Raw genomic sequence first — 21,887 nt, 5'->3', positions numbered from 1 at the left:
ACTTATGCACAAGCTGCAGAATTCAGCCCTCCTCCATCTCCCCCCATTATGACAGTCCTCTCGCTCTTGCCACATACCTCTAAAACTCACGTGGAACCAATACAGCTGTGACCCGGGCTCAATTAATGAAACTTCCAAGAATATCTGAACTCATAATGCCTTGCGATTGATATCTTCCAGCTCTTAAGTTTGAAAATTACAGTTTTTCGAGGGGGTCATCAGAGGTAGAGTGAATGCAGCCAAAAGATTTCAACTCCAAAAGTCCACGTGGAGTTGCATTACTCAGCGAGGAAAATTGGCAAGCTGTGCGCAGAAACGTCGTCTTCTGCGAGTGAGCTTTACTCGAAGGTGGCTGCAGGTGAAATGCAACAAGTTGGTGCACAAGCCGCACGATTTAACGCCTACGAAATTCCTGATCCTGCGGAATAAGCGTGTCTGGGGAGCTTTTCTGCACCTTCACGCCACAACCAGCTGCTTCGTATAACTGATTCAGGTGCCTCACTGCCTGCTGGCAAATTGACTCAGAGGCCAAATCACATTAAAGACAAATTACAGCTGGACCGTAGAGGAAGGGAAGATTGAGGTCCGTCCCAGTTCTATCTACAGCTGATCAAAAGCATCAGATATTGGTGAAATGTACATAGCAAAATAATTCTTTGGCCAAACAAACACATTTCAAAATAAATAATACTTTGAACTGATTACAGCTTCATCAGCTTTGATCAAGGTTGTTGCATTCCAACATGAATGCGATTCCAGATGGAACAACTTGAGCACAGCCAACAAATCTTATGTTTATAAGCAGTGTTGGGGAAGCTACTTTGAAACTGTAGCTTGCCAAACAAAGCTAATCATAATTTAGAGAATCTGAAAGTAGTGTGTGCAAATAAATAGTAGCTAATTACATTAAAGTTACGCAGTTTGTTTTTATAAATAATAAAAACATAACTATTTAAGAATGTAATTTATAGTTTAATCAGAGCCGTTTTTGAACAATGAACAAATATTCTCAGTATGTGACAGTAAACTTGAATACGTTTATATTAAAAGTACAGTAAAGCCACCATAATTAACATAACTCAGTCAAAAAAACATGATACAGGGACTTGAATCAGTGAATCCTTTTTATGAATCTGACCTAACCGATTCACTAGATAATGAATCACACTTTCCAGTTCCAAGTTGAAAGAACATGTGAAAGAGAGAACTGCTTAGGATAGAGGACTGTTTGGAAACAATTCACTGGAATGAATCAGAATGTTAAACACTTTATATGAAAGAGAGGACCGCTTAGTTGAGCGCATTTGATTATTAGTACACCATGTACGTTTGTTTTAAGTTCCAATTTACTTACTGAAAATTCTGCTAAATAAATAAATAATAATAGAAAATAATCCCAGAATGAAACAGTCCCAGAATTAAACAATATATATATATATATATATATAACTCAGTATTACAACTTGTGTAAGGGGTCTTTTGTATTTGTCAGTATTCCATTAGGCATTAGCCTAAACACTGCAGTGTCCTAGAGAGAGGTCAGCCTGTCCTTCCAGCCACTCCAACATTGCCCCCTACTGGGCATCAGGAGTATTTCACCGTCGGACACCCGGTCACTCTCACATTGAGCTTTTAACTGTTGTGATTAATAGCCTGCTGCAATGCTAAAACTGCCTCAATCTAAAGATTACAGCTCAGTGTCTGAATATATAATAAATGGTCAAATAACAAGAGACAGTAGTTAAGCTCTTAGATGCTGACTCTTTCACAAGCTCATGCATATTTAAAACATTTAAACATCCCTTGGCTTTTACTGAAAAGAAAATAACGTGGCAGAATTGGAAGGCAACAACATGTGATGTGGATTTATTGAGCAGGCATGGGTAGAGTGTTCTTTCCTTCTCAGTGTCACTACTGTGCCAAGAGGCACGCCATCTTTCACACTGGCAACAAGTGCAGGCAAATATATGGAATTTAAGAGAGAGAATACATATGACGGACACCTCGAGGATGGGTGGATCCCACAACCTTTCCTGTTCAATTCGCTGACCAGCATCCTCATTTACATAACAGAATGCAATCTGGGAAATGTGCGGAACAGACTCTGAGTAAAAGTGCTGAGAGAGTGAAATGAGCTGCTGCATGCTAATCAAAATGATTAGCTATAAGTCACAGTGACACGAGAGAACTCATACAGCATTACACTGTCTAAAGGAAGGCAGTCAGGAAAATTCAAATGCACAAACAAGCCAGTTTAGAGCTATCATAAATAGACTGAGTGGTTTAATTTTTAAGGTTATCTTTATGTAGATGCAAATGCATTAATGCATTGTAACATTAATACACCAGATAAACCTAAACACCAGATAAACCTAACCTTAACCCATGTAGTTACCTTATATTACCCTGTACTTTCTTAGGGAAGTACACGGTACACGTACTGTAAAATAAAGTGCAACCGAAATCTTTAATACCTTTATGGAGTGTGTAGCATGCCAATTGTGTATTTTTATGGGCCTTAGGGAGAGTGCAATATGTTAGTTGTGTATTTTAATGGGTGCTATGGAGTATGCAATATGTCAGTTTTGTATTTTGTAAGCCATATGGAGAGTATGCAATATATCAGTTGTGTGTTTTTGTGTGCAATATGCCAGTTTTTAATTAAGTAACAGTTTTAAAGTTTTATAAGTGCCAATGGAAGGCGTTAATGTGTCTACTACTATACATACGTACCTATTTAAACGTATATGAAATGCTCATTCTTTTTGTACAGTGTCTTTTTTGTGTTGTCTCTGTAAAGCTATGGAATGGACAGAGTCCAAAACAAATTTCCCTTCGGGGACAATAAAGTATATCTCATCTCATATCTCATCATCTTTATGTGCTTTGAAGATCTTGAAAGTTAAAATCATCATCTTCACTGTTTCCCGTTTGTTTTCCACAGATGAAAATAATAATCATAACACTGGTTTGGAATGACATGAAAATGAGCATGCTTTTTAATATTGCTCCTGCAAAACAGTATAACTTTTTTATTTATATCTGAAATTTAAAGTCCATTTTCTTTGTTATATACACTACTGTTCAGAAGTTTTGGGATTGGCAATGTTTTTGAAAGAAGTCTCTTCTGTAAAAATTAAACCGTGATTTTTACGGTAAAAAACCGGCAGCTGTGGTTGCCAGAACTTTACCGTCAAAAATACGGTAGCAACGTTATTGGTTTTACAGACTTAACTTAAAATTTACAGTAATAAACCGTATTTTATTATCTGATATAATGTGAATTTACTATCCTATTGAACTATTAATATCTGTTTTGTACCATTGTAATACACTGATAACCACCAATCACAGCAGTGATGAGAGTCACATGTTCAATCAAAGCTCATCACAAGCAGCTCTTCCACAAGAAAGTTAATACTAATTTATAAAAGCTGCATAGTGTCATTCACACAAACATTAAACACCATCATGGTAACACATGAAATTTAAAAAATGCAATAAACATTAATTTAACAACATTAAATGTAACATAAAACCCTAATGTACATAACTGATTAAAAAAAATGAAAAAAAAAAAACCTATGAAGAAACAGTTATTTCAACAAAAATACATCAAAAGTGAAGTGTCACACAGGGAATTGTGGGAATGCCAATTTACGGTTTTTCACTGTAAATTATACGAGTTGTTCTTTTTCACTTTCAAAAACTGTAAATTTAACGGTATTTTACAGCAAAATTACATTAAATGTAGCGTTAGATCTATCACAGTTATTTACCGTATATAGTACGGAAACTTTCTGTTAACCAATTAACAGTTTTTCACTGTAGCATTTTTACAGTCTTTTACCGTTAAAATTACGATCATTTTTTACAGTGTGCTTACCAAGGCTACATTTATTTGATAAAAACCAAAATATTGTAAAATATAAATTTTTTAAATAACCATTATCTATTTTAATATATTTTAAAATGTTATTTATTTCTGTAATGGCACACTTTACTCCAGTCTTCAGTGTCCCATAATCCTTTAGAAATAATTTTAATATGCCTATTTGCTGCTCAAGAAACATTTATTATTATTATCAATGTTAGTGAAACATTTGTACTGCTTAACATTTTTGTGGAAACCGTGATATACAAGATACTTTATCCATTTTTCAAAAGCAAAGTGCTTGGTTACTTAACTGAATAAAAATAAATAAATAAAAGTACATACTGTATATACACACATGATTATGGCCTGGAATATGGCCATGATGTGTCTTCCCACATGGTTGTTTAAGAAATGAAAAGCTACACACTCCATCAATTAGGGTTAGAAGTTGCCAAACATATAACATGCTAGAAACATAATAATCCCTACAATAATGATCCATTCATAGACTCTTAAGTATTTGCCTATTTAAATCCAAACAGCAACTTTTTATTTTTTTGGGCCGGACAGTAATGCAATAATGCAACACTGTCAACAGAGATGTTTCAGAGGCATAATCTCACCGCGTTGAAGTTGTGGAAAAGCCCAACGCTGTGTGGAGGATTCGTCTCCATTTGAAACTGTAGGAAGGGCTTCATATCCAGATGAGGCTGGATGACGGTGGGGGTCCGCAGAAACGTAGGGACACCCCCAGTTCGGTTGATGCTTCCTGCAGAGACAAGAAGAATGAAGTTAAAGAAGCCAAACGCACAAATTCTTACTTTAAACTTTCCAAATGAGCTTAAAATCCTGTCATCAGGTTAAATTTGTAACACCAAGCCTGAATAAAGCTCCTTTTGCTCAAAATATGACTTTCTTGCCATACTGAGGTGAAGCACGGTGGCTCAGAGGTGGCTGTGCTGACACATTTTTTTGTCAGCACAAAACTCATCAGAGAGATGTCAACCTTTGGTTATGAAACAACCCCCTCTTTTCGCTCTCTCTCTCTTTCTCTCTCTCTCTCTCTCGCTCTCTCTCCCAATCCACATCAGAGTTTCTGTTCCCTGTCAGCCTGTCTCCTCTTATCCTTTACAGCCCGCGCAACCTCTTCCATGAGACCGTGCGAGGACCCTCTCGTCAGAATTAAGCTTTAGTTACTTTAAGCTGCTTAATTTCTGCTGCTGGATTTTCCTCGCCTCAAGTTCCCTGCAGTCTTAAATCTGTTCCCTTCTATCTCTCTCCCTCTCGCTGCCTGTCTCCTTCTTAATCTAGGATGATTTTTTTTTTTTTTTTTTGCCCTTCTCCGCTTCTATTTCAAGATTGCTCGTCAAGCCTCTACTCTCTCCTGACTTCTCCGGCTCTTCCGAGCGCCGTTGAGATGGTTTCCTCACGTAGAAAACGTCATTAGGCTGTGCTGCTGTGGGCATACATGTCAGGATGAGCGGGGAGACAGAACGAAGGAGAAATGGAGAGAGCACTGGAGAGATATGCTGCCTCAGCCTGGCCACAGCTGTTCCTCCTGCTCTCCTGCTGGAGCCTCAGGCCTGGACGAGCCTTGGCATCGTTAACTCAAATTAGCCATGCAAGACTCCTCACTGGCTGCACTGCACACAGGGAGATAAAGAGCGGGGGAGAGAAAGAGAAGAGCAAGAATAAGGAGGCAGACTGGTTGCAAGATTGCTGGTGAGAGAGAGAGAAAGTGCCAGTGGTCGCTTGTGGGCAATGCTGGTCCCTGATGCAGTGCTCAACAAAAGTCACATGACTCACTCTCTAAATACTCCCTTTTGCTGCAAACGGTTCTCTTCAAAAGTGCCGCAGTGTGCCTTAAAGGGATAGTTCACCTAAAAATGAAAATTCTGTGGTTTACTCATCCTCTGATGTTGTTGTTTGTTCCATGGGACACAAAAAGAAGATATTTTCTTTAAGTATATGGTTGCCAGGACATACAAGCACAATAAAAGCACCATCAAATTTCAAAAAGTGATCCATACGACTCATGCACTGTATTCCAAGTCTTCTGACGCCATGCAGACTGAAATTTAAGTCATTATTTACAAATATCCTTCACCTTTATCAAATAAACTATCACACTTTTGTTTCAAATTTATGACCAATATATACCACAGCTTAAAAGTTTAGGATACTTTTTTTTTTTTTTTTTATAAAATAATAAAATATATGAATTCAGCAGGGATGCATTAAATTGATCAAAAGTGACAGTAAAGACATTTATAATGTCACAAAAGATTTAAATTTATACTGTTCAATAATATAATATAATATTATTAGGCTATATATTTATTAAATAATTCTGAAAAAAATATTAAGCAAGACAACTGTTTTCAACATTGATTATAATAATCAGCATCAAATCAGCATATTAGAATTATTTCTGAAGGATCATGTGAAACTGAAGACAGGAATAAATTACATTTTTAAAATATGTTAAAATAGAAAAAAGTTATTTGAATTTTTAATAATATTTAACAGTGTTTGTTTTTACTGTATTTTTTTTTAATCAAATAAATAAATAAATAAATGCGATGTAAGTTTCAATAAAAAAATATATATTTTGTCAATTTTGGAGTTTGAAAACCATTTTCATGAAATGCAGTATATAACAACATAACTTGAATTTTTAAGTGAACTATCTGTTCGTCTGAACGTCCAGTTCCCCCTTCACCCACATAAACAAGACAGAAGACTAAGCTCTAAATGTAAACCGCCACTCTCGCTGCTGTTTGCTTGTCACTGCAATACAGTGCTGACATAATTCAGGACATGTGTGACTGATCCAACGAGAGAACTCTCAAACCCATTTAGTACGTTCACATGCCAGCTGAGAAACGACACAGATTTGTTGACAACCGAGAGAGAAACACAGAGGGGATCAGAACACGAGTGCACTCGAAGTGTGTGTGGGGGGACAGTTGTCCTTGCAGCAGAGTCAAAGTGTGTGTCAAAACAACACGGCCAGCATGCATAAATCAGGTCCAGTCTGCTTCCTGCCCCTAGTGTATAATTACCTCATTAAATTAAAGAACACTTTCAGGGCCCAGCTCACACTGTAAATCACTGTGACAGGGTAAGTGCATGCGAGTGTGTGTGTGTGTGTGTGTCATGCGTTTATGTAGGATAGAAAGGGGAATAAGATTTCATACTTACTGTTCAGATAACGTATGGCGCTAGAACGCATCTTAAACCTGCACAATGACAACTAAGACCACTGGATTCAAACAAGCACGTTGATTGGACACTGCAACACTACAATATCCTCTGCTGACAGACAAAGTGCCGTGATGATAATACCAGCGGTCTTAACAGCCTCATCAAACCCATGTGGCGCATGAAGAGATGTTGTTCTGCCACTGTATCTGAGTCTGATTTTCCTAACAAGCTGCGGGAACCTGATCGGGCTGGAACAGGGGGGTGGAGGACGGGGTTTTGGTTGTCGTTTAAAGCCAGTGACATGCTAGGAATCCTTCAACACACGCCGGGTCCATAATCACCCCGTTTAAAGATCCTGCGGCAAGGGGGCAGCCAGGGACCGAAGGACGAACGCGCACAGGGATAAGGGAGCTGGTGTGAAAGGAATCTTTGGGAAGAGGATTTGGGAGAGAATGATCCACAGGGCTGTGTGTGGATATGGGAGAAGTGGGGTAGAAAGAGTGGGGGAGGAGGGGTTTATAAATAGAGAGAAGGGCACAGGAAGATCAAAGGCGAGGGGAAGCGATTCAACAAACTCGAATAATTCGGAGCCTGTTTGGGCCTGATAAATGGAATCTCAGGCGTGCCTGTCGCTCTCTAATACTGAAGCTTGGCAATCCTATTTCTTACCCCATGCGTTTGCCATTTTCAGAGGGCTGGAGTAATTGTGAGGAGCGCGGGGGGAGATAAGGATGAAATGGTTTGGAGATAAGGAATAATCACGATGAGGTCAAGGCTGACAGACACGGAAGGAAAGGAGGATAGATTTCGGCGATGGTTGAAAAATAAAAGGATGTTAACGTTAAAACACGCTTAAAAGGCTCTTGGCTGTATCTCATTAGCTGGCTGGTCACCTTCAAACTGCGAGGTCAGTAATTTAATTGGTGGAAATCGGTGACTTGGTTTCTTCAGGTCCGGAGAGGAACCCACAACGTTTCTGGCCTCAGGCTGCTCCCTTGGGCAACATTATTGCACATTAGAATACAGTACGCAGAGAGTACAAATTGCTTTCTTTATATTTTTGACACCCAAGAAGCAATATCATTTTGCACCCTTTCTAGCATGATGGGAAGCAAGTAAAAAATAAATAACATGGATTATGTTTTATTTTATTTTATACATTTTACATTCAACTGTATTAAGACATTTCCCCTGTTTGTTGAAAAAATATATAATTATCATTCTTTTTATAAACATGCCAATCTTGTCAAACAGGCATTATCATTAACATAATAATAATAATTGTAATTTAATTTGGTAAAAAAGCATATTGACAATAATAATAATTATTATTATTATAAATAAGCCAAACTGGTCAAAGAGTTGCAAATTTAACTAGTATTCCATCCAAACGTGAAGCAAATCTTTTTAAAGTTTGCAACGAAAAAAACAAATGTAAATTAGGTGCGTTTCCATCAAGTATTTTGAGCAGATGACGGTAGTAATAGTAACCTAACCAACAGTAAATAAAACATTATCAGCGGGAACATCCGATTAGTAATGTGGGTTTAATGTTCTCTACGTCAGAATTTATTCGGGAAATGCGCTTCCATCTCCCATTATTCACATTAACTCTTTTTCGCACAAGTCAAAAACTTTTTTGCGAATTACGGGATTTTTTTTTTATTTGGCATTTCCATTGCTCGTTTCTGCTGCGATACTTCAAAATGCATAAAAACAGGGTGATGGAAATAGCTAGACTGTTCCCTTCTGTACATCCAGGTAAAACAAGTGGAACATGAATGAAGGAGGGATGCAATGAATGCAACAGCAAGAAATGAGAGAAAGGGTAAAAGAAAGGCATGAAAGGATGGCTGGCTTTGGATGAACACAGATGTCCCCTGGCAAGCAGCAGTGGCCCTGAACAAATTGGAGTGAGTGAGTGAGTGAGTGAGAAAGAGAAAGAGTAAGCAAGCAAAGGGAGGAGTGAAAGCCATGGTCCCTATGAGCCCCTCATTAAGCACCTGTCGTGCAGATGATCCAGAGAAGAGTGAGATTGGAGCAAATGCAGATTAATGAGATGAGAGATGCAGATAGATGTTTAGTCCCCTCTGAATCCACTGCTCTCTGTCTCTCTCTCTCTCTCTCTCAACAACCGTATACTTTAATCATGGCCATCCTGATGAGCTTTAAATTAGCGCCATTCAGTGCTGACTAGAAACTAACTAAAAGTAGACCTCAGGTTTCACACCCATCACATGATCTTGAAGGCAAAAAAAAATCCATAAAGTGACTATTGTATGTAAACTCCCCCCCCCTTCAAGGGCACAAAAACAGCATTTGGAATTTGTCCATTATTCAAATGAAATTCCATTTGTTTCCACTGGTGGCACAGAAATTGCACCACCAAAAAAAAAAAAAACATGAAACAGTTGACATGTTTATTATTATGTGTAGACATCGTAAAAAGTCACAGGTTATAAAAAGTGAATCTCATATTCCAGAACTGAACGTTCTGTGTAATTATTGCTTGTATTACAGCAGACAGGTGCCATCTCCTTCAACCATCAAAGCTGTAAGTAGGAACAGTTGGAGTATATTAGAGGAGGTACTCAGCGTGGGACAAAAACTGTTTGTGCGTCTTCATTGTTTTTGCTTTTGGAACTCAGGCGTTTTAATTAAAGCATGCCGCGACCGAACCAACCGTGTGTTTGAAATTCATGGTCTCAACAGCTTTTTATACACAGTTTTGTGTCACATTTGCATTTGTTTATACCACATTTGCAGAGAATAAAGTAGGCTAGGTAAGTGCAGGGAATTTTGTTAATATTGCCAGTGACAGTTTTGTCGTGCACTGCTGACGTCTGTGAATTTTCGTGCCGAGGAGAGATTTAATTAGCTGAAATCTAAGAAGACCAGACAAGATTGTCTGGTGATAAGGTCAAGGTTTGTCTTCAACTGTCTACAGTTGCAAATTACAAGGAAACCAAATCAGTTCTCCAACAAAAATTCATCAGAACTGATCAGAAAAAAAGAAAAAAAACACAAACTCTCTTCGGAAAATTAATTTCTTTCTTTTCATTCATCTGTATGCTGACTGACCACGTCCAGTCGGGGACCTGGGCCTATGTCCGCCCTGTCCTCAGCTGTGACCAAGGCAGCAGAAATGGCTCATTCATTTAACCAATTTAGGTCCAATTACTGTGACGGCAGCATAGCGCTGCTCGCTATTCCAGTCCTGTCTCAGAACGCCAGGGAAAGACAGCCTGCCCCTCATCTAGCCGCCAACGCAATCCACCATGAAAACCAACCTCAGAATAAAAGACACAAACACAATCTTATAAAGCTAAATCAATGTAACACTGACAGCTTACTGCACTGAAAACAAAATTAGAGTAGGAACACATTGAATTAAACGTGAAATCTTGAAGTAGTATGAAAACATGCTCCAATCTTTGTTTTATTTACAACTTCGAAAGATGATTTCTTACAGTGTGCTTTTAAAGAAGTAGTAACAGCTATACGGTAAAAGATGCACAATATGCATCTGCTAAGTGGTACGATGCTTCAAACTGCTGTCATCTTGCTTTCGGAGGCGGATGCCTGGTGTTTGGGAACGCAATCGTGCGAGACAGTTCTGGGAGGTCATTTCTGATGACATCAATTTGATGTCAGACTTTGGCTAGAATGACCAAACCAACATTTGAGATGCTGTGCAATTAAATTGGTCCGCTGGTTAGTCCAGTTATTCAGTCACATCTTCTTGAGGCAAAGTCACGTGAGATTTTGTTGCACTTCGAGGGATTTATTCTGTAAATGTGTTTTCATCTTAATTTATGTGCATATATTCTTATCAGATAAAAATATTATTCACCTCAATTGAGTGCACAAGTTTTTTATGTGCATTTTTAGAATGTATGCACATCTTAGCTTTTCCATCCAGCGTTATTTATGCAATATCCCAAAATTCACATACAAATAGGTGGATGGAATCAGCATGTGACAAATTAAAAAGCATTCTGCCAGGTGCTTGGTTTCTATAGTCTGTATTGACTATTTCAACAAAAGTTGCTTATTCAGTCAGATTTTAAAGCTGGAACTGTTCAGTTCTGAAACATTATATATGCCCTTAATCCAGTGAGCGTCTGGGTTACCAACCGCCTCCGTAACCCACTGGTTCGATTTCTTCACTCAGACTGAGCACATGAAAGTGGCTTGAGGTCTGTGGAGAGAGCTACTCATTAAGATTCTCATTTAATTAGAATGAACACACTTCTCGCCTGGCTTCCTAGACTCTATAGTAGTGCGTCAATAAATATGGAGAAGAAACATATCAATAAAGCTCAGCTTACCAAAAACTGACTACTGCAGTTTTAGAGACCAGTGTCTGAAGTATAAGAAATGAATGGGAGCCAATGATATTGTGATGTCTGGAATGGAATATAAACATACTGCTTATATAGTATATTGAGAAGAATATATAGTATACTGCCCACTATTTGCTTAAAATAGCATGTGGAACATAATGCAGTGTAAAATGCTAAATGTTTTATTCATACAGTCCAATGTATAAAGCTTAAGCAAAGGAATGAGACAAGACTGCACAAGATCATTGGCTGTGTTCAGAGTGGAATGCTAGTGAACTGTTTATTGCATACTGTGAAGTACAGTATATACTGTATTTTTCCTACTATTTGTTAAAAATAGTTTTATATAAAATTGCTGTATCTAAAATTGCTTAAAGGGTTAGTTCACCTAAAAATGAAAATTATCCCATAAATTGACTCACCCTCAAGCCATCCTACTTTCTTCTTTCAGCCGAGCACAATCAGAGTTATATTAAAAAATATCCTTTTTGCAAATGTATATTAATGCAAATTGAAGTTGATCATCTGGGGATTTATATACGCATACATTGTTCAAAAGTGTGGGGTCGTTAGATTTAGTTTTTTAATATTTCTTATGCACACCAAGGCTGCATTTATTTGATCAAAAACACAGTAAAAACAGTATTATGTGATATATTCTTACAACGGTTTTCTCTTTTAATATTGAGTTCCTGTGATGGCAAAGCTGAATTTTCAGCATCATTACTCCACTCTTCAGTGTCACACGATCCTTCAGAAATCATACTAATATGCTGATTTGGTGCTAAAAAATCATTCCTTATTATTATCAATGTTAAAAACAGTTGTGCTGCTTAATAAAAAAGAAAATCTTACTGACCCCAAACCTTTGAACGGCAATGTATGTACGGAATATTCACATACTGTGCACAACATACAGTACATCCTGCATACCGCAGAAATATGAGCAGAACGCAGCCTACTGTCTCAGCCCTTTAAATGACCCATGTTAAAAGCAGAGCTGATTCAAGCAGAACATATCTGCTGTCACCAGAATCGCCAGGCTGCGTCACAAGCTATATTTGGCCACAAGGAGGTGCTGCTGTGACCTTGCTTGCTGACCCTTCCGCAGATATCAAACAGGATATAAATCCCTTTTATCCTTATTTCACAGCTCTTAATCAATTATTCTCCCCTTCTCTATCTTTAGGCCCTGCAGTATCAACCCCTCCCCAAGAGCTTCTGATATTGAGTAGAAGTTTAGCAGCGAGATAAAAACTTCTTCCCAACTTCATCCCTAACTGCATGTGCTCAGCACTTTGAAGCCTTGGATCCTGACCATCATGCCTTGCTCTATGAGCCATCATGTCTGCGGTACGTGTGTGTGCGTGCTTACATGCGAACAAAGAGATGACTGACTGCGATAAGCCTCCAAGACGCTACAACGGGAGGCTGGTATGAGCCACAGCATGTCTGACATTAATCCCACACATCATACCTACTCAAACATACATAAACACACATTCACGGCAGCGCACTTCCACTACACCATGCTCTGTCTTGACTGAACGCTAAGAGAGATAGAGGAAAGGTTAAGGGAGAAAAGTGTGAAGCAGCTGAAAGAGAGACAGTAAAAGAGAAGAAAACAGATAAAGAATGTGACTACTGTCAGACCTATGATTTAAAATGTCACCACAAATTATACGCCTGTGGGAGCTGCACCATCATAATGGCCCAAATGATATTTACAGGTGCTATAATTTCAGTATTTTACGTTGATTTACTCTAACCTGAATTATATATTGGGTTACAGTGTGTGCACATATTTAGGAGGTCACTATATCGGTTCAAATCTGCAGCCACAGACTCTAAATTAGATTAAATCAAAGCGGGTGTTAAATGAGCTTGTGTTGAACAGGGAGCCATCTGATTCAAGCACTTCTGTAAATGGACACTGACAAACTAGATGTGCAAACCAAGCAGTGTATCCCCTCTTACCTCTCAAAACGAAGTTTGCATGTACGGACATCACGGAAAAACACTATCCGTATCTCAGCATTAACGAAGGTTCTTCAAAAACTTGTCCTATTTTATTTTTGTAGCTTCAAAAGCTAGATTTAGCTTGTACTACAGTATAGCTTGACTAATGGTCTACAAACTACATGCTACCAATAAAGAGTAGCTATACATAGTATCTTTTTAAATACAGTATCAGATCATTCATTCAGGTCTGGTGACAAGCTGCAACTAATAGAAGCATACTAATTTATATAATTGGTATACTACCATTTAAAAGTCACTGTTAAGCATTAAATGCATTAGATTGATCAATAAATGCTGTACTTTTTATTCATCAAAAAATACTGAAAAAGTTTCAGTTTCCACAAAAAATATTACGCAGCACTGTTTTTTTAATTGATAATAATTAGAAATGTTTATTGAGCCCCAAATCAGCATATTAGAATGATTTCTGAAGGATCATGTGACACTGAAGACTGGAGCAATGATGCTGGAAATTCAGCTTTGCCATCGCAGGGATAAATTACATTTTAAAATATATTAAAATAGAACATAGTTTGTTTAAATTGTAATAATCTTTCACAATATTACTGCTCTTACTGTATTTTTTGCTCATATAAATGCACCCTTAGTGAGCAAAAGAGACACAGTTTAACTGTTCAAAACAGTTTAACTAAATATTTATACCAAAAAAGAAGACAGCAGAACTGCAGTGACTCAAATGAATCAATTGTTGTTGTTTTTAAATACTAGGTTATAGTTTTACATTAACTAATTTGCTAAGCTTCACAACACTACATGAATATTATGAAGAAGAGAAAGATATTCTAGAAAAGCGTGCTCGATTATTGCCTCATAAATCAAGACAAATCTGTGTGCGCAAAACAAAGTGACAAAACAGAGATTACATCACACTGCTATTCGAAAAAAGGAGCTTGTATGAAGAATCTGAGCTACTGTTAAAATGTAGTTATCTTATTAACATCACTATTTTTGTTCTTTAACTCATACAGTAACTATCATGTAATTTTCTTCAGTACTCACACAAACAAACAGATACAGCCACACACATAGCCTATTTTCAGTCAGGAAGGTTTCCAGTGGCTAAATGAGGGTGAAGTAATGACAGACAACACGTGTGTAATGACACCCCAGTGAGATCATAGACGGCTAAAGACGAAAAGCCCCAGAATGGACCGTGCTTTGATCTTATAAGCAGGTGAATCAAGGCTGTGAGGCTTTAATTACCCGTCTGTCTCTCATGGAAAAGTGCTGAGTCTGTCTGTAGAGTTACAAGCCAGATGCAGCCGTGCTGAAAGTAACTTTGCTCTGCTCTGAAACTGATTAAAGTTGCACAGAAGTTTACAGGTACTTTCTGTCTTCATCTCCCCCTGTCTGCGGCCCCGGTGTTATACCTCCCCCTCACGGCACAGGGATCCGTGCACGTGTTCCAGTCTCAGAAGCAGATTCACATCCTAATCCTTTGATAAATCTGGTCTTGGCTCCACTGTGGGGCCCAAGGGTGGTTCCTCCCTAAAGCAGGAATCACTGAGAGGCAGGATGGCTCGTGGGAGATGGGCTCTATACACTCAAGACACGTTCCTCATCAAGTCCAGACAGGAACCGCTTGAAGCTAGCTAGAATATTGGCCATCAACCATCTTCAAGCTAAATTAAGGTTGCTCAGAAGAAAGAGTGAAGAAAAAAAAAAAGGAAAAAAAGAAAAAAAAGATAATTATTTGCAAATGGCACATTTGCTTATTCTTTAAAAAAAAATTGAAAAACTATGAAAATTGTTTTGTAATGTATTAAAAAATAAATAAAGTATTAAAAAGTAAGTATAAATGTATCATTTTAGAATGACTTTAGTACAATAAATTAACAGCTCTAAATAAACAGCAAACTTTTTTGTTTTTGTTTTCATAAAAATGGAACAAAAAAAAATCAAGATTACTTTAATCTTTGTTAAAATATTCTAAAATTATAATAAATATAAAACTTTCAGCATTACACAGAAATTACAAAAACCCAACACTTATTTTATTTATTTTTGTCACTTATTTTTAGCGCAAAAAGATGAAGGTTGCTGGCCAGCCGTGGTTAAATTATGTCACCCGCACTCTCAGACAAGAGTGTCGAAAAGCGGAGCGAAAGTGGAAAAAAGATAGACTACAGGTTTCATTTGATATTTTAAAATCAAGTCTGTTCAGCTATCAAACGGCAGTAAAGAAGGCAAAATTGAATTTCTTTTCTCAATTCATTTCTGACAACGCGAAGCGACCAAAAGGCCTGTTTGACACGATCGACTCTCTTCTAAACCCGACTACGAATATTTTATCTGAGGCCTCTTCAGAGTTTTATGAAGATTTTTTTTAATATTTCACTCAAAAACGTAATGATAGAAGCTCCATTGTTTCTTCTGAACCATGTCACTTGCAACTGCCTTGTCCTATGAGTTGTCTCTCTAACTTTCAACCTGTCTCTCCAACTCAGTTAGCTGATGTAATCTCTACTATGAAGTGTTCTAAGTTAGATATTATCCCGGCTCGTCTTTTTAAGGATGTTTTTTCTACTATTAGTCCTATGGTAACTGCTATCATAAACAGCTCTTTAGCCAAAGGTGTTGTTCCAGCTAGTTTTAAACATGCAATTGTGCAACCTATGTTGAAAAAACCTTCACTTGATCCAGAAATGTGCAGTAACTATCGACCAATCTCTATACCTTTCATCTCTTAAGCTTTTAGAGAAAGTAGTTTTCTCACAGCACCAGTCTTATTTGGATTCTTTTAATATTTTGTACATGTTCCAATCTGGTTTTAGATCATTACATAGCACCGAGTCAGCTCTGTTGAGGGTTACAAATTATATTTTGCTTGCTCTGGATTCAGGCTCTTGTGTTGTGCTGGTTTTGCTGGACCTGAGCGCTGCATTTGATACCATTGACCACAACATTCTTCTTGACAGCTAGAATGTATGGTAGGTGTCAAGGGCACTGTATTACAATGGTTTGCTTTACCTCGAAAAAAGTACTTTTTCTGTAAATTTAGGAAATTGTTCCTCATCATCTGCGCCTGTTTTGTTTGGTGTGCCCCAGGGATCCATTTTGGGACCTTTATTGTTTTCCCTTTATATGCTCCCCTTGGCCCTTATTTCTCATAAAAACAACATTTCATATCACTGTTATGCAGATGATTATATTCCAGTAAGGCTTGACACCACTGCTTTTTCTTTGATGTGTTATTGGAATGTGTAGATGATATCAGTGGATGACAAATAATTTTCTGCAGTTAAATGAGGATAAAACGGAGGTTTTAATTCTGGGTTGTCCTGCAAATTCCTCTCCTGCTCTGGAAGCCCAGTTAGGTCCTCTTTCAACAAATGTGCGCAAACAAATAAAAAACCTTGGAGTGATCTTTGACTCTTTACTATTTTTTGATAAACAAATTAGTGCTGTTATTAGAGGAAGCTTTTTCCATCTAAGATCCATTGCAAAGTTGAAGAACCTTCTTTCAAGCAAAGATTTAGAAGTTGCGATTCATGCATTTGTAACATCACGATTAGATTATTGCAACTCTCTTTATTTTGGTCTCCCTCAATCTTCACTATCTCGATTGCAAGTTGTTCAGAATGCGGCTGCAAGACCTTTGACTGGGTCTAAAAAGAGGGATCATATTTCCATTGGCTCCATTTCTATTTCCATTTCTGTTTTCATTGGCTTCCCATTAAATTCAGAGTTGATTTTAAGATCCTTATGTTTGTATATAAGGCGTTGTCTGGCCGTGCACCAAGGTACATAAGTGATCTTATTGTGCCATATTGTCCTGCTAGGGCACTTAGATTTTCCAATCACTTCCTCTTAAATGTGTCTCGGTGTCGCTACAAATCAAAGGGTAATCGGGCCTTTTCTGTGGCTGGGCCCAAGCTTTGGAATGGTCTCCCTTATCATGTTTAAATCTACTCTTAAAACGCATTTTTATTCTTTAGCTTTTGGAAACCTGTAATTATTGTTGTTGTTGTGTTTTTTTTGTTGTTGTTTTTTTTTGCTTTTTGATAGTGTAGACCTGCTTTATACTATGTACAAAGTATGATCCATTGGATCAATCTACAGGGTGGGCCATTATATGGATACACCGTAATAACATGGGAATGGTTGGTGATATTAAGGTCCTGTTTGTGGCACATTAGTATATGTGAGGGGGCAAACTCCTCAAGATGGGTGGTGACCATCACATATACTAATGTGCCACAAACAGGACTTTTAAATCACCAACCATTCCCATGTTATTACGGTGTATCCATATAATGGCCCACCCTGTATATTGTGTTTAAATGTGCTTTATAAATAAATGTTGTTATTGTTTGTTTTTTTACTAAAAAGGAACTACAAAAACTTATGAGACTACTTGCTTAAATATTTAATAACATTAAAAATATTAAGAAAATATATTTCAACATTTTAAATATAAAACATTTCTAACCCATTTTAACAATAATTGACAGTTCTAATTTTAACATTAGCCTAACACAGTAAATACATCTGACTCATGATGATTCATTCACCAAATGCATTCATAGTGGCCATTGTGGCGTATTATTACGCACTACTGTGGGTAACTCATCTGGTCTGTTAAGAGATGTTTTCATCAAAGGAATGATTGCTTAGCTTAACAGAGAAAAACAAATAGATGTATTGAGGTCAGCGCTTACAAACGAAACCCGCTTAATTACTACATGAGAACGAACAGCCAAACAGACAGAAGCACCGAGAGACCAGCCAAACAAGATCCGCTCATAAGAAAAGATCACACACATGCTGCTGCATAACACAAAAATATGCATGTGTGTGAGAGTGGGACAAATAATGCACTCAAAAGCATTTCTGTTATTACATCAGGCACAAAATGTGAAAGCGCTGTGGAATTGAAAGATATCCTATAAGGACATCGCTGATTCACTTTACATAAGCATTCATTAATCTCTCACCCCATTACTCTACATCTCCACCTTTTATCCCCCCTTTATTCTTCCTTGAGTTTCTATCATTTTCTTCTTATTGTTATAAATCGCCCATATTTGGCTGAGGGCCAGCTTGACTGGTAAGATGATCCATTCTTATCCATCTGTAATCAATGAGAATGTTCCTGGCCGTAGGGCAAAGCGGAGGCTTTGATGGATGGTAAGATGGCGTGAAGTGCTCAGGGTGATTGTGAAAAGGGGATGTATCAGTCTCAAGCGTCTTTGCCCTGACCCTCTGAATAATGCGGTTCTCTTTAAACTGGCCCTGTGCCCTGAAAGTCCAATAGCCGTCTCACTTGTATCCCCCACTACAAAAGCACTGTGGAACGTGGCCACTCCCTTGTTTTATTCCCTTTCTTCACCTGCTTGAACTTCCCCTGCAGCAGTTTCCCATCTATCCTCTCTCAATACATCTATAACCTTCCTCAACCCCCCCCCCCCCCTACCCTATTAAAACTCTGCGGTGCACGCCCAGGTAAAACAATGGCCGTCTTGTCTATCTTACCTGCGTTCTCAAAGCCTCCTGCCCTCAGGTATGAAATTCTATCACTCAGCACAAATGGCTGGATTAGGCCAAATTCATCTACGGGGGAGTGGAGAAAGAGGGCTTGGAGATTCCTGCACAGATAACTGGGAGGAACGTGGGTAAGATGATCCAGCGCTGGCCATTTTATTAGTAGTTCCTGGAGGCCTCCACATAAGCCACTGTTTCTTTAAAAAGAAAAACTGCAGAATGGGTCTCGGTAAGTCACAGGACATGAATAATGGAGGAGGGTTTGCACAGCAAAGGAAGGTTCATATCAGTGGAGTGGTTTTGTGTTTTAGTGGCATGATAAACGAGTGTATCTTCCGCTCCATCCATGTACCATTAACGCCAACAGTCCAATCTCTTTAAGTGCTCTTAGCTCTTTGAACGTGACGTTATTGGTGTGTGTTCACAGGAGTCTGACCGTCCTGACTGCTAGGTGGTTGTTTAATGTTCCAAGTCATAGAGATCCTTCATTTCATTTCAATCACACACTGAGCAAATGTTCATCACTGAGAAAAATCCTTTCAGCATCATTACTCCAGTCTTCAGTGCTACATGATCCTTCAGAAATCATTCTAATATGCTGATGTTGTTCTGAAGAAACATTATTTTCAATGTCGAAAACAGTTGTGCTGCTTAATATTTTTGTAGAAACAGTGACGCGTATTGTTTTTAAAGAATCTTTGATGAATAGAAGGTTCAAAAGAATAGCGTTGATTTGAAATAGAAATCATTTTATGTCATTTTATGTCATCTTTGATCAATTTAATGCATCCTTGCATAATATTAGTTCAGTATAAATGGTTATACATTCTTCGAAAGACAAACAATAGCTTTGTATAAAAAACAGACCGAGTCATTTGCTAAAAATCTCACGAGAGTTCATGAGAAAACTAGTGATTTCCGATTCGTACAAAACGGTTTTTCAAGCCTTTTTAATGTATTGTTTGATCTGGTTCACAAAACCGACCTAAATGATTCTATGTTGAGTTCAACTCACAACCGAAGCATTAAATTTCTCGCTAAAGGGGAAGATTATTCAGCACATGGACTCTTTTTATGATATTTTTATGGTTCTTTTGGGTAATTTTTGAAGCTTGAATGCTCCAAAAGAGTGACCAGGTCCTTTATATTCTTCAGAATTTCTCCTTGTGTGATCCGCTGAAAAAATAAAGTCATACAGGTTGTAACAACATGAAGGCGAATAAATGTTTTCATCTTTTGGCAAACTAATCCTTTAAAACTGAGAGAAGCACACACTGAGAAATAGAGAGGAGAGAGGAGAGAGTGAAAGCGAGCATAAGAAGAAAAAAAAAACAAGCAGGGAACTGGGTTAGTCTGAAAACATATTCTCTTTGAACGTAAAGGTCCCAAAGGCGGCGTGTGAGAGAAAAGACATGAGGAAGACAGAGAGAGGGGAATCCTGACCTGCTTCTATGACTCTCCCTGAACACTGTCACCTAATGTAATAGTTCGATTCTCAGAAGGAAGGACATTCATTTAACATTCATCTGGCACTTAACAGAACCAGCTATTAATAAGTCATCCTTAGGCTACTTGTCAAGATCTAGAAAATACATCCACAGCTGCAGGAGGGTCTAATACCCATTTAACCTTGAGTATGAACTGCATGTATGGTTTCTCATTTCTCCTTCTTCCACAAGTCCACACATAGTTCCTTTTTACAGTTTTGTTTCCCCCTCTCCTCTACACAATTGTTTCCTTATCTCCTCGTTCTTGTTTCTTCCTCATCTTCTTTTCACACTTGCTTTTTGTTTCCTCCTCTCCTTTTCACAGCTTTGTTTCCTCATTTCCTCTCCTTTTCACAGCTTTGTTTCCTCATTTCCTCCTTTTTACAGTTTTATTTCCTCCTCTCCTCTTTACAGTTTTGTTTCCTCATTTCCTATTTTAGTTTAATTTCCTCATTCCCTCTCTTTTTTACAGTTTTATTTCCTCCTCTCCTTTTTAGTTTTGTTTTCCTCCTCTCCTTTTCACAGCTTTGTTTCCTCATTTCCTCTCCTTTTCACAGCTTTGTTTCCTCATTTCCTCCTTTTTACAGTTTTATTTCCTTCTCTCCTCTTTACAGTTTTGTTTCCTCATTTCCTATTTTTTAGTTTAATTTCCTCATTCCCTCTCTTTTTTACAGTTTTATTTCCTCCTCTCCTTTTTAGTTTTGTTTTCCTCCTCTCCTTTTCACAGCTTTGTTTCCTCATTTCCTCTCCTTTTCACAGCTTTGTTTCCTCATTTCCTCCTTTTTACAGTTTTATTTCCTCCTCTCCTCTTTACAGTTTTGTTTCCTCATTTCCTATTTTTTAGTTTAATTTCCTCATTCCCTCTCTTTTTTACAGTTTTATTTCCTCCTCTCCTTTTTAGTTTTGTTTTCTCCTCTCCTCTCCTTTTCACAGCTTTGTTTCCTCATTTCCTCTCCTTTTCACAGCTTTGTTTCCTCATTTCCTCTCCTTTTCACAGCTTTGTTTCCTCATTTCCTCCTTAGTTTTATTTCCTCCTCTCCTCTTTACAGTTTTGTGTCCTCATTTCCTATTTTTTTGTTTAGTTTCCTCATTCCCTCTCTTTTTTAGTTTTATTTCCTCCTCTCCTCTCCTTTTTACAGTTTTGTTTCCTCATGTCCTCTTTTTTACAGTTTTATTTCCTCCTCTCCTTTCTAGTTTTGTTTTCTCCTCTCTCCTTTTTACAGTTTTGTTTCCTCATGTCCTCTCTTTTTACAGTTTTATTTAATCCTCTCCTCTTCTTTTTAGTTTTGTTTCCTCTTCTCCTCTTTAGTTTTGTTTCTTCCTCTCCTCTTTATAGTTGTGTTTCCTCCTCTCCTTTTTACAGTTTTGTTTCCTCCTCTCCTCTTTACAGTTTTGCTTCCTCCTTTTCTCGCCTTTTTCATTTTTTCCTCCTCTCCTCTTCTT

At 37.8% G+C, this 21,887-nt stretch overlaps 1 protein-coding gene across 2 annotated transcripts in view; it reads right to left on the bottom strand.

Moving 5' to 3' along the window:
- The window catches only part of znf385a (zinc finger protein 385A), a 78,901-nt gene that overhangs the window by 23,124 nt on the left and 33,890 nt on the right, over positions 1 to 21,887 (bottom strand). For both annotated transcript variants that reach the window (XM_084428340.1, XM_084428341.1), the window contains exon 2: positions 4,501 to 4,646. In XM_084428340.1, coding sequence (XP_084284466.1) covers positions 4,501 to 4,646 — 146 coding nt within the window. The remainder of the gene's footprint in view (positions 1 to 4,500; positions 4,647 to 21,887) is intronic.

Source organism: Rutilus rutilus, assembly GCF_951802725.1.
Source record: "Rutilus rutilus genome assembly, chromosome: 13".
Classification (NCBI taxonomy): domain Eukaryota; kingdom Metazoa; phylum Chordata; class Actinopteri; order Cypriniformes; family Leuciscidae; genus Rutilus; species Rutilus rutilus.
The sequence above is the reverse complement of the archived record's forward strand: the minus strand, read 5'-3'. Positions and strand labels throughout refer to the sequence as shown.